The sequence below is a fragment of the Sorex fumeus genome, unplaced genomic scaffold, assembly GCF_029834395.1.
Source record: "Sorex fumeus unplaced genomic scaffold, SorFum_2.1 ptg000047l, whole genome shotgun sequence".
NCBI classification, from domain to species: Eukaryota; Metazoa; Chordata; class Mammalia; order Eulipotyphla; family Soricidae; genus Sorex; species Sorex fumeus.
This window is the reverse complement of record NW_026606104.1, coordinates 7,274,719-7,287,550: the sequence shown is the minus strand read 5'-3', so window position 1 is coordinate 7,287,550 and position 12,832 is coordinate 7,274,719. Positions and strand designations below refer to the sequence as shown.

The following is a 12,832-nucleotide window of genomic DNA, read 5'->3' as shown; positions in this document are numbered from 1 at the left end:
GACCTTGGCTGAGTCTCCCGGGTCAGCCCCCACAGCACAAGCCTCTTCCTGTGTGTCCCCTCATTCTGGGCACCTGGGAGAGGGCACCTTGACGCCAACACTTACCATATCCCACAGGAAGTTGGTCACCCAGTAGGTGGTGGGGTTTACTCCACTGAGAAACTGGAGGTGCTTGGCTTTATTCACCCTCTCCTGGATCAAATAAAGGACGAAGCTGGCCGGGACGAAGGACATGGCGAAAATCACACATATGGCAACCATGGCATCCACAGAGGTGGTGAGCCTGCAGGAGGATGGAGAAGTGCAGAGAGGGGCGGAAGAGGAGGAGCAAGAAGGCAGTCAGGCTGGGGCAGCACCCCCGCCTTTGGGTGAGCCTCCAAAACCCTGCACCCCCTGTTGTTCTACTCAATTGTCTAAACCAAACTGGACCAAGAAGAAAAATAGATGGGTTCAAGCCATAATACGGTGGGTAGAGCACTTCCCTTGCACCCAGCTGACCTGGGGTTGGATCCCTGGCACTCCATATGGTCCTCCTCCAAGCACCACCAGGAGTGATCCCAGAGCACAGAGCCAGGAATAAGCTCTGAACACAGCTGGATGTGACCCCCAAATAAAAACATGGAGACTTTGGACTTCCTCTTCTGTGTTGCTATGAATATTCATATTTACTAATATTCATACTTACTAATATTTACTATTGTGTCATATTTATTATTGTGTCATGTGAGGAGGAAAGTCTAGACCCTTCTGTCATATTGTTGAATTGTTGATGATGGGGTTCAAATGAATTTTTCTATCAATCATATACTGCCATGCACTGACTAGTGCTAATAATTTGTCTATTGAGTCTCTTGAATTGCCTATGCAGATAGCCTTAGGGTCTGTGAAATTTCTTTTCTTAAATAAACATCTTGGGTAAGGCCCTCCCGTTGATCGTCGATTTGCTCGAGCGGGCCCAGTAACGTCTCCATTGGAGACTTTGTTGTTACTGTGTCTGGCATATCGAATACTCTCGGTAGCTTGCCGGGCTCTCCGAGAGGGGCAGAGGAATCGAACTCGAGTCGGCCATGTTGGCCGCGTGTAAGGCAAACGCCCTACCCGCTGTGCTATCGCTCCAGCCCTTGGGTAATTGATATTTTCCAGAAACGCATCAGAATATGGGGAAATTTCCACAAAGTATGTTTAAGTGAAGAGAGAAACATCCTGTTATATAGAATCATGGTTCTATCCACCCTTTCCTGGAGCAAAGAAAACAAATCTGGCTAAGAGGGTTAAGTATGGACCTTAGTCTACCCTGTACTTCAGCTACACCAAAACTCCTGGGAAGGGGCAGTGCTCACCTGGATAACAGGAACCCTTTTAAGACCATATTGGGGCTAAAAGACAATATGGGGGGGGGGGGTGATAGTATAGCAGGAAGGACATTTGACTTGTACACAGCCAACCTGGGTTCTATCCCCAGCATCTCATATAGTTCCCAAAGCACTACCAGGAGTAATTCCTGAGTGCAGAGTCAGGAGCAAGTCCTGAGCATCGCTGGGTGTGACCCAAAAAGAAAAAAAAAAAGACAATATGGTGTTTAGGCCACTTGTCTTACATGTGGCCAATCCACGTTGGATCCCTAGCACCACATATGGTTCCCTGAGCATCTTTACGAGTAATCTCTGAGCACAGAGCCAGGTGTAGCCCACCAAACCCTACTTAAAGGAAAGAAATGAGAAAAGAAAACATATTTACTGTAACAGCCTGAAAAATAACTGCAGCTTAGCTTGCACCATCCACACAGTAAGGACAGAACCAGGGAGAAAGTCACACAAATACCCCCATATATGTGAGTTACTTATTATCTGCAGATAACAAGTTCTTAACACCTTACACAGCTTTATGAGCCTAGTATTTTGTCAACAAAAGTGTCCTATTTCAGGGGCTGGAGTGATAGTACAATGGGTAAGACAACTGCTTTGCATGCAGTCGACCTGGGTTCAATCCCCGGCATCCCATATGGTCCCCAAAGCCTGTCAAGAGTGATTCCTGAGTGCAGGAGCCAGGAATAACCTCGGAGTATAGTCACATGTGGTGCCCAAACAAAAACAATCAAAAACGTGTCCTATTTCATATTCTGTATTCAAGAGGCTTGGCAGGAGGTAAAGGAAAGTCAGGTTGAATGAGAACTGAGCTCACACATTTATTTCCTCAGGTAGGGCCCTCAGAGGCCTCAAGGGGACGGACCCATAATAATATTCAGTACTGTTTATTCAGTAGTCTTTGGGGTTCACAGAGTACCCCAGTCACCCCAGAATCTTCCCAAAGTCTGCACACCAAAGACATTCCCATCCAAGGCAGGCCTCGTAATGTGTAAACATACAGCAGACTGCACAGACTGATGTCTGACCTGCCTGAAGCTATGCTGGAGGAGCCTTAACCTGAGGGAGGCAAAACCATCACCATCTCCAAACCTTCACGGCCTGAGGGAAGTTTCCAGAAGCTCTGGTAAATACTACTGAGGAGATGAAAGGTGAACAAAATGTACCCAGTTCTGGGGAGGTGGACTGGAAAGAAAGGTGAATATTTGCAGAAGCTCTAGGAGCAACTTGTTATCAAGAGACCAAGTGGAACCAAACTAAGCTCTGCTTATGACCCATGGTGAGGATGGAGAAACTTGACTGTCCACTATGTTGGGACCTTTGAAAGTCTGGTTAAATCATTCTGTGAGCCATCCCAGTGGCCAGCGTTAATGAAAATCCTGTTTGGTCTCCACAAAGGGAGATGATGAGTAGACAGTGGGCCCTGGGGGAGCCACGGGAGCTTACACAGTAATCTCTGAGAGCTGCTCCTTGGTCAGATTCAGGGGCTGGCTTATGACAGTGATGCCATATTCTTCAGGGTCCCTGTCCTCACTTAGGCTGGCCCGTAGGATGGCGTTGTGGGCCACATTGAGGAAGCTGACCAGGGCATGCCAACCTTTGTTGTTAAACCATACCTGTGGGGGGCAGAGGCAGCATCTTTAGCTTCTGCTGGGCAGCCCCGGGACCCCCACCCTCCAGATGCCCACATTAACAGCTAGCTGAAGCACTAAGGAGTCCACAAAGAATGTGAGGAGGAGGAGGAAGGGCTTGGCAGCTGGAAGGCATTCCACACAAGGTTTCAACAGGAAGAGGGATGGAATTTAATTAAGGAGGGAAAATAAAACTAAAATAACAGTTCATGTGAGCTCTTTATTTATTTATTTTTTTAGCTCTAGGGCAGATTAGGTAATGCTGAGACCTTAATGTTGTCTTCAGTTTCTAGATGTTTGAGGAAGGAAGACATTTCTTTAGAGGCCTCTCGGGTGATAGGGCCCTAGAAAAACATAATAAAGAAGAGGGGTGAGGGGCAGGGGTCCTATTTCCTTCATCTTTAGCTCATTTCTATTCTGTGTTGTGATTGATGCCACATCTCCAAGCTGTTGACCTACCCCGCTCACATTCATGAGCTGCCCCAGGTCGCTGAGAAATCGAACAAGGGCATCAGCTGTGAGGGGGAGAGCTGGGAGCTTTGCTCCGATGGAAATTCCTCCGTACCTGCCAATGGAAGCAGAGGGTCCAGGGTCAGAGCTGGCACATGGGGCTGTGGGCTTCATACCTGCTCACTCTCTACTGGGAAATGAGTATTTCTGGGCACTTGCCTGGGCATAACTCTGCTCAGCAAACCAGCCTATGGATAATGCTACCCAGGATAAAGTTTGCTCAGCCGTTGGAGTTCAGTTTTCCCAGCTCCCCAGCCTCCCTCTCCCCATGCCTTCTGCAGCATATTCCAGCTGTAGCACCCTGGTCCAGGCTGCCCTGGATTCTCTGCCATTGCAGGGCTCCTAGCACTGTCCCTTCTGGAGTCTCCACCAACTCCAGCTCGTCTATCCTGAGCCCAGACTCTCCCCGACTCACCAGTGATACCTTTCCTGTATCGCTGCTGCTTTGCAGGCACTGCTGGAACACTGGCCTCATCTGCTTCTCAGCAGGACCAGCCACGACCCTGCCCCAGGCTTGTGCTCACCTGGCTGATCCCCACCCCTACTCCTGCACTCATCAGCCTGAGAGGTGTGTGTGTGTGTGTGTGTGTGTGTGTGTGTGTGTGTGTGTGTGTCTGGGGATGGGGGCTCTGACATCTCAACAAGTGTCACTTCAGCATGTGGATTATAACAAACTGAGGTCAATAGAGTCCTCAGATTCAACCCAAAGTCACTTCCGATTACTTTCTTAACTGCTTTTGAAAAATTAAAATTGGTATATTACCCAGAATTAATATTTTTATTTCTTTTGTTTGTTTTGCTAAGGTTTCCTTCCTGGTTCTGCTCAGGGATCACTCCTGGTAGGCTAGAGAACCATTATTTCATGCCAGATCAAACTTCCAGTCAGATTCAGGCAAGGCAAGCAACCTCAACCTCTCTACTCTCTCTCTGACCCTAGAATTAAGAATTTTACCAGAAGGAGCCTCTCTACCTCATAGATATAGATAGGATAAGCATATCTATAAGGTGATGCAAATATCTAATTGTACTACTACTGGTCTTCATATGAGCCACCCTCTCCTCACCCAGAGAGAATAGGAGATCTCTTTCCTTTCTCCTTGATGTCCCAGTCCCCAGTTTTACCTCCTATTTCAGCACATGGGCTGGAGTAACAGCACAGTGGGTAGGGCGTTTGCCTTGCATGCGGCTGACCTGGTTCGATTCCTCCGTTTCTTTCAGAGAGCCCAGCTCAGTAACCCACCCACATGACAGAGCCTGACAAGCTCCCTGTGGCATATTCGATATGCCCAAAACAGTAACAACAAGTCTCACAATGGAGATGTTACTGGTGCCCGCTCAAGCAAATCGATGAACAATGGGAGGACAGTGCTACAGCGCTACAGTTCAGTACATATAACCGCCTCCAGCACCATGGGCTATAGAAACCACATCCATGTAGATTCTCCAGAAAAATGCCATCAAATTCTTTCTTTTCTCTTCCCAATCTGTCTGATGTGAATTTGATGACTTGTCCAGTTCAAGAAAAACCAGGAGAATTTGGAAAGTTTCCTCTTCACCCTACATTATTCCACATTGCTGTGGAAGTCTACAGTTCATGTTGCTCTCTAAATTCAAGCTCTTATTGGCAGGAGAAAGCCTGATTACCCACAGAGCACAATATCCCTGCAAAATGGAAGGGAGGAGCTTGAGTCCTAAGGTCTCCACATTGCCCCTCTGCCTCTCAGTCATGCCCCCCACCTCGACCCCCTTTATGGCTTAGAATACACCCAGGAAATCACGTCAGCATCAGCTCTCTGGGGATTCTTGAGGCCCTCTTCTGAAGTGGAGAGTTACCTCTTCTGAGGTGGAGGGTACTGATACTAGAACCTAGGGATTATCAAAACCTCTAGAACTGCCTCAGGAGGGTGAGTCTGGGGTGGGCTCAGACCTGATGAGTCCTTACAGAAACTGGCCACGGAAAATCAGGGCTCAGGTTAGGCAACTTCTCAGAAAGCAACCAGAGGAGGGGGGAGGGAGAGAAAGAAAAAGAGAGAGTAAGTGAATGAGAGAGAGAAAGAGAGATATCCCTACCTCTGTTCATTCACCCAGAATTTGCTCTTCAAGCTGAAAGTCAAAATGAAACACAATGTGAGTAAAACATAGCATTAACACTCTTTCCCAGATTACACATCCCAGTGGGAAACATCCAGGAGACACAGTCAATGCAACTGTGATCCGCGGATGCTGGGAGTGGGAGTAAGGAGGGGACCTTGGAATAGTGGTGAAGGGATCTAGTGCCCTGGAGGGGGCATCGTGTAACAGCACCACACATGTGAAATAGCATTGACACTATGGTAAAAACCAAACATGTAAATAAATAACCAAAAAAAAATTCCTCAAAGTAAAAACAAATAAATCAGCCATTCCAGCTCACAACCAAGTCTGTAAACACTGCAGTCAAATCTCTGTGGGCCCTGGTCATTGTAACGACAGCCAAAAAGAACAGGAAGAGGAAAACCAAAGACAAAGATGTACAATATCCTTCTTGAACATTTACTGGGGTGTCTCACGTTCAGGAATGGTCTTTCCTTGCATTTCCATGTCCTACAGAAATCCTGAGCCTAGGGTTGACCCAAAAACTCAAGCAAAGGGAGGACCAATGTTCCTCACTGGGGTCAGTAAGTCACGTCTGCACACTGGACTCTCTGGGCGTTCTGCTGTCACTCAGCACTCAGAGTGCCTCATCTCTACCCAGAAAAGATGGCAACCACCATGCAAGTGTGTGGGGGTTAAAGGGTGAGAGTGTCTGTGCGCCTCCCTCCTCCCTACCCAGGGGAGATTAAGGACTGCCCCATACACTTGGGGAGTTCTGAATGAACCCCAAGTCCCAAGTTAAAGAGACGGAGTTCTAGCCAGTCAAGGGGGAAATGGAGGTAGACGCCAACCCTACACCTCATAGCTCGGGCCCATGAGTGAACCACTTGTTGCTGAGAAGCCAGTCTGAGATGGTCGTGGCTCACTGCATTACTGAATCAATTGTACAAACTCTGAGTTTTGTGCTTGGATACCCTCAAATTAGGAAAAAGGAAAGTGCGCCACTCTCATTGCTGAGAAAATGATCTTTGGTCCTGAGCTTCTCTGCTGTATCCAAACCCTTACCTGCTTTTTATAAGTGCGGGATAGGTTTTGACCAAGAAGTCAGAGATGTTCCTATTGGTGAGGTCCTGCAGAATTTCACCACTACGCTGGGTTCTCTGAAGCAATGAGACATTTGCATTAATAACTGGCTGAGATATCTGCATTAATAACTGGCATTTGTCCTGCTCCAAAAATTACTTATGGGCTCAACTGTTGGAAGAATTGTTAGTAAACAGCTGATTTATCTTTAGTTCCCACTGTGAGTGGGGGCCATCTCTGGCCGCCCCCCTTCTCAAATGATTGACTAGACAGGTTCTCTCTCAAGATAAATTTCCAGTCTGTCTGCAATCTCCAGTTCCACCACAACCCACCCTACCCCTGGCCTCTGCACCTCTACAGAAACTCCCAAGCTCACTTTCCTGGCAATCCCATCCCAGATCCTTCTTAATTCATTCCCATTTACAAAATGTAGGTCAGAACACACCAATCAATCCTAGGATTACCTGATCCTCCAACTTCACAACCATGGCCCATGGGGACCAGGTAATGTGGCTCATGCTCTCTGAACTCACCTGCGTCTCTCTCTCTCTCTCTCTCTCTCTCTCTCTCTCTCTCACACACACACACACACCCCAAATCCCGATTTTCTCATGACCATCTCTTGCTCCCACTGCACCCATAGCCTTGGGCTGACCCCATGCCTGGACAACCTCACATTTAAGTCACCCCCAAGTTTATTCCTCAGAGAAGAGTTTCCTATTTCCAGCCAGTCTCTCTCTTACACACTGTTGTATTGTCTTTATATTATCTCTATCTGTTTTCTTTTTTTCTACTGGTAGTAGGGGGTGGTTAGGTCTTCCCCTACCATGACCATTCTTGGCTCTGTGCTCAGGAATGACCCCTGGTGGTACTTGAGGAAACATTGGTTGTGCCAGGGCTCAGACTAGGATCAACTGATTTACAAGACAAACCCTGCACTAGCTCTCTAGCCCCTCTGTCTGAGATCTCATTGCACCCTCTTCCCCTGCCCCCACCATCTGTTTCCTTGTTTTAACCTCCTTGTAGACGATAAATTCTGTGAGTGCTGGAACTTTCCCTAACTTGTAGCTGTTGTGTTTCCAGCACCCAGAAGAGTGCCCACAGACAGTTGAAACAATAAAGTTATGACATGAATAACAGAATAAAACAATAAAAGAGTAAAACAGTGCCCTACAAACAATTTAGTAATTGCTTTCAGAATACATCTGGGAAAGTAGTTAATCAAATCTTTGGGTAATTTGAGCTGGAATGGTAGTACAGCGGGTAGGGTGTTTGTCTTACACACAGCTGACCTGGGTTTGATCCCTGGCATCCCATATGGTTCCCTAAGCACCACCAGGACACCACCAGGAGTAATTTCTGAATGCAGAGCCAGGAGTAACTCCTGAGCATCGCTGGGTATGGTCCAAAAAACTAACACACACAAAAACGAAATTTAAAAAAATTGTTTGGAGAATTTAAAAGTGGATTAGCTTGCCTACAAGGTTACTTTAATTTTGGGTATTCATAGTGCTGTTTTAGTTTCTTGGTTTGACAGGAACCTTGAGTTTAAGGGTGCCACCCAGCGGTATCTGAGGGAACAACATCACTACACACCCTTTTTACACACTTTAAAAAATCTTTTTAAATGCACTATTAAATCTCCTCCTGGTCTTATTCCTTCAATTCCCCTTCTCCACCTTGTTCATCCCCCATCGTTCTGTTGTACTTACTAAAGATAAATTGTTTATCCCAAGTGTTTGAGTGTTCACCACTTAGAACATGGCAATATGGCAAGCTGCTTTTTTGTCTGTTTTTGAATCACAGATAGCAATGCTCATGGGCTACTTCAAGCTCAGTGTTTGGGTCTCTAGGGACCATGCAGTTCCAGGGACTGAACCTGGGACTCCTACATGCAAAGTATGCAAGCCAGCACTTTGAACTATCACCCTTAGCTCTGGCAGTTTTTTAAAGCAAGTTTATTAATAAGTGTATCGGTGGACATGCATTTGGGTGGATGTTACTGCATTATTTATGAGGAAAATTGGCACACATCCAGCAATGTGAAAAAAATCCTTTTTAAAAAGTAAATAAAAGAAACAAATCAAAACTGTGGGACACCAAAGTTTACATTCTTACTGTACATGAATAAAATTTAAACGTGTTGCTTTCTTTCTCCCCCTCCTCCAACTAAAGGACAAAACCAAAATGTGACAGCACCACATACAGAATAAAAAAATCATATAGTTGAAAAAAAATAGTGAGCAACGTGCAGGCATTTAATAGGAGAGTAAAGATGTAAAAGTATCGAGATGGACCTAGTTCATGGTAAGTTCTTAAGTGAAATTGCAGGTTTCAAGAATCCTTTTTAAGGGGTAAATCCAGATGTTACTGGTCATCTTCACAGGATAGAAGTTTTTTGCCCCATTCTGACATCTGTATTTCTTTCTTTTTCTTTTTGGGTCACACCTGGCAATGCACAGGGGTTATTCCTGGCTCTGCACTCAGGAATTACTCCTGGTGGTGCTCAGTAGACTATATGGGATGCTGGGAATTGAACCCGGGTTGGCCGCATGCAAGGTAAATGCCCTACCCGCTGTGCTATCGCTCCAGTCCCTGTATTTCTAATTATTCCCATGAGCAAGCACATCTTTATACCTTATTTATCTTTGGATGGAGAGGTCACACCTGGTGCCGCTCATCACTTCCTCTGTCTCTGCACTCAAGAGATCACTCCTGGCAGTACTTGGGGGACCCTGTGTGGTGCTGAGGGTAGAACCAGGGCTGGCAAAATGCAGGGCAGTGCCTTACCCCCGATCTATCTCTTCAGCACCAACCATGTCTTGCATCATTTTTCAAGACTTAAAGATATTTTCTTCCTAGATTGCCTCAGGAGTGTTTTGTGAAGCCTGGGCTCAAGGGCTTCGTCCAGGTGGGAGATCAGCCCGTCAGGAGGGACCGGGTGGGGGATGGGGGCTCGCACTCCCTGCTGTCAATGTCAGACACCAGCTGCCGACAGCTCAGGAGGGCTGACGTCCTTTCAGCCTCGAGGGTTTCCCATGGCGGGAGGGGGGAGCTACCTGCGGGGGTGGGAGTCCCCCTGCACCCGGGGGACACTCGGGGAGCATGGTGAGCTTGTCGCGGGTGCTGCATTTACAGGAAGGTGAGGGGTTGTCTGCTGTCCACTCCTGTCGTTGCAGCAGGTGGATGACACTCGGGGCCACAGTGGGCGTCATCCAGGGGGTCGCATTGCCACACACGTATTCGGTCCTGGAGGATAAGAACACAGAAAAATTAGCTCCAAATCTGACAGCAGCTCCGAGAAGTGAGATCTGGTGCTCACCCTGCTCCCTGCCTAGTGCTCAAGGTGCTCCCTGCTCCTGTCCTCCTCGTCCTCCTTGTCCTCCTCCTCCTCAGACCCTAAATTTCCCTTCTGGTTCTTTCTATTGGTTTTGGGGCCAGACCCGCTGTGCTCAGGGGTCACTCGTGGCAGAGGTTCTGCAGGCCACGCCTGGGCACTGGCCCTTGGAGCCCTTTCCCCATCTGCTCCCTACTCTTGCCAGTTAGTTTCTGCTCAGGGAAAGTCAGAGCTAGGAGTCTGCTGAGTGACCAGGCGCCACTGTGAAGTCACAATACAGTTTGTGAGTGGGTTGAGCTGCTCTTTTCTTTCTTCCTCATGCTGAAGAAGAAAGAACTGAAAGCGGAGTTTGAAACTAGTCTTGGATTTGAAAAAAAACTGGCTGGGGGAAGTAGTGAAGTTGTACTGAGTACTCACAAAAGCGACTCTTCTTTCAGGCAGCGGTTGCCGAAGCCCGGCTTGTTCAGGAGTACATCAGTGAGGGCCGAGTGCTGCTCACTGTCCTGCTGGTCCATGCTAGACAGAGCGAGAGGAGCTGATGGGGAAATCCCCACAGCGGGCACCGAGGAACAACCAACATGGGACTCCACCAGTGTTGACTCAATGGCATGCTACTGAGGGCAGCACGTGTCTGCACCTCTTCAAGCCCGTGCCCACAGGACTTGCGTCCCAGTTTCTGATGGTCCAGGCACCGCCCAGGGCAGGGGCAGGTACAGCCCCACCCCCATCCCAGGACTGAGAAGCAGCATATCAGGAATCCACCCCACAGGGCTCAGTGAGGGTGTCTGGGGCCCCCACACCTGATGAAAGTGTACTGTTGTCCATACATCCAGGGGTGAAGGGTCAATGCGGGGTATTCACCAAAAGGAGGGACAATGATGGACAGCATCAAGGCCAAACACACAAAAGTGGCCGGGAGCACAATCTGTGGGAAAATCAACATGGAAGCAGCGTGGACTATTGTATGTAGCATACCATACACACTCACACACATATATGCACACAAGCACATATATAAACGCACATGGACAAACACGTCCCATTCTTTTAAATATTAAACCAGCAGCCTCATCCCTGGACCCTGTGGAGAAGATCAGGCTTGTGGGGCACATTTTAAATGGTGTGTTAAATAAAAGACAAGATGTGAAGAAGAAATAGAACATTTTGGCAGTTTGAGAGATAGTGAGGGGGTTAAAGTGTCTGCTTTGCCTGTGACGGATGATGGTTCAATTCCTGGCACTGCATGTGGTCCTTTGAGCACAGCCAGGCTCCCTCCTGAACACAGAGCCAGGAGAAGCCCCTGAGCCTGGCTGGGTGTGGCCCTCCAAACTATCAAACCAAACAAAATTAAATAGAACATGGTGGGTGCCATTGAGGAACTGTTGAAGTAGACCAACAGTGAACACTGACAATCCTTGTTTGAGGAGAACCAGAGTTTCTTTCCCTTAATGGAAAACATAGAATAAAACAGAGGACAGTGACCTTACTCTTTAGCACGTGACAAATACAAATGGAAGCAGAGAGAGAGAGGGACCAACGCAAGAATGCTTGCACTCATTTGTGGGACATATAAAAATAACAACAACACAGGATGTGAAAAATACCCAGAGACACAGAAGTGAGGGCCAAGAGGACTGGCCCATAGTAGGATGTATGCCACAAAGAGGGTGGGGGAGTGCAATTAGGACAAAAGGGACCACCATAACCAAGATAGTTGGGAATTATTACTGTGGACGAGAACTGAGGAACTGAGTGCCGAAAGGAGGTAAAGCGATATGCATGATACCCTTTCAGTAATAGTATTGCAAATGACAGTGCCTGAAAGGAAGATGAGAGAGAGAGAGAGAGAGAGAGAGAGAGAGAGAGAGAGAGAGAGAGAGTCTGCCATAGAGGCAGACTGTGGGAGTAGGTGGGAGGTGGGGCAGTCCATAGGGAAACTGGGGACACTGGTGGTGGGAAATGTGCACTGGTAAAGGGAGTGGTGTTGGAACATTGTATGATAGAAGCTAAATCATGAACAAATTTGTCACTGTGTATTTCATCGTGATTCCGTTAAAAAGAAGTCAAACCTATTAACACATGCACTACATTCTATTTTTCTCTGAAGTTGGAGGTTGAATCCTCACAAAGAACCTTTGGGGTGCCAAGAAACAACACCAAGTTTGGGGAAGAGGGAGCAAAGCCCTGCAGTGAGCAGGAAGCCTGTGCCCAAGGGGCCAGGCGGGGCAGGGCAGGCGGCGGGAGGGAGGGCAGGGCCGGGGCCTAGTGCAGCGCTACCTGGGCCAGGAAGTCCTGGTGGCTGCGAACCGCATGGTGGCATCGCTTGACCAGCAGTGCCTGCACGTGCTGCAGGACCAGCCGTGCTCCCGAGTGGACCGGGACGCGCTCCTGCGGCGCCTCTGATGGCTGGCCCTGGGGGTGAGGAGCCGTCTCCTCCGCGCTGGAGGCCTGGGATGCCTGTCTGGCCGTCTCTGTCCGACCTGTGCGGGGGTGGCGATGGCTGAAATCCTCTCTCGTCTGCTGGGTGTAGCCTGGGCAAGGCGAGGGAATGGATTATTGGCAGAGAACACGTGTTCTGGATCCCCCCACTGCCGCTGTTTCCTCTCTGCGCTGTGCTTCCTTCATTCCAGCCATGGCCCATGATGCCCGGTCCTCACTCACTGGCTGCTCAATTCCAGGATCCGAGGAGGTGCAATGCTAGGGATTCCCCAGGTCACCCCAGGGGTGCTTGGGGTCTTGGGGAGCACTTGGATCCTCATATGGGGCGGGAAGCAACGGGAGGAGGAGGGAAGCATGTGACTCTGGGATCAAACTTGGGTGGGGCACTTGCTAGC

At 48.4% G+C, this 12,832-nt stretch overlaps 1 protein-coding gene across 1 annotated transcript in view; it reads right to left on the bottom strand.

Annotated features, from left to right (window-relative positions):
- Window positions 1-12,832, bottom strand: part of ABCA4 (ATP binding cassette subfamily A member 4) — a 139,770-nt gene that overhangs the window by 20,739 nt on the left and 106,199 nt on the right. The window contains exons 27-36 of the mRNA XM_056122821.1: window positions 12,276-12,529; window positions 10,799-10,923; window positions 10,416-10,514; window positions 9,721-9,910; window positions 6,644-6,738; window positions 5,576-5,608; window positions 3,455-3,560; window positions 3,265-3,339; window positions 2,811-2,980; window positions 106-283 (exon numbers count right to left, since the gene is read on the bottom strand). Of these exons, the coding sequence (XP_055978796.1) occupies window positions 106-283; window positions 2,811-2,980; window positions 3,265-3,339; window positions 3,455-3,560; window positions 5,576-5,608; window positions 6,644-6,738; window positions 9,721-9,910; window positions 10,416-10,514; window positions 10,799-10,923; window positions 12,276-12,529 (1,325 nt within the window). The remainder of the gene's footprint in view (window positions 1-105; window positions 284-2,810; window positions 2,981-3,264; window positions 3,340-3,454; window positions 3,561-5,575; window positions 5,609-6,643; window positions 6,739-9,720; window positions 9,911-10,415; window positions 10,515-10,798; window positions 10,924-12,275; window positions 12,530-12,832) is intronic.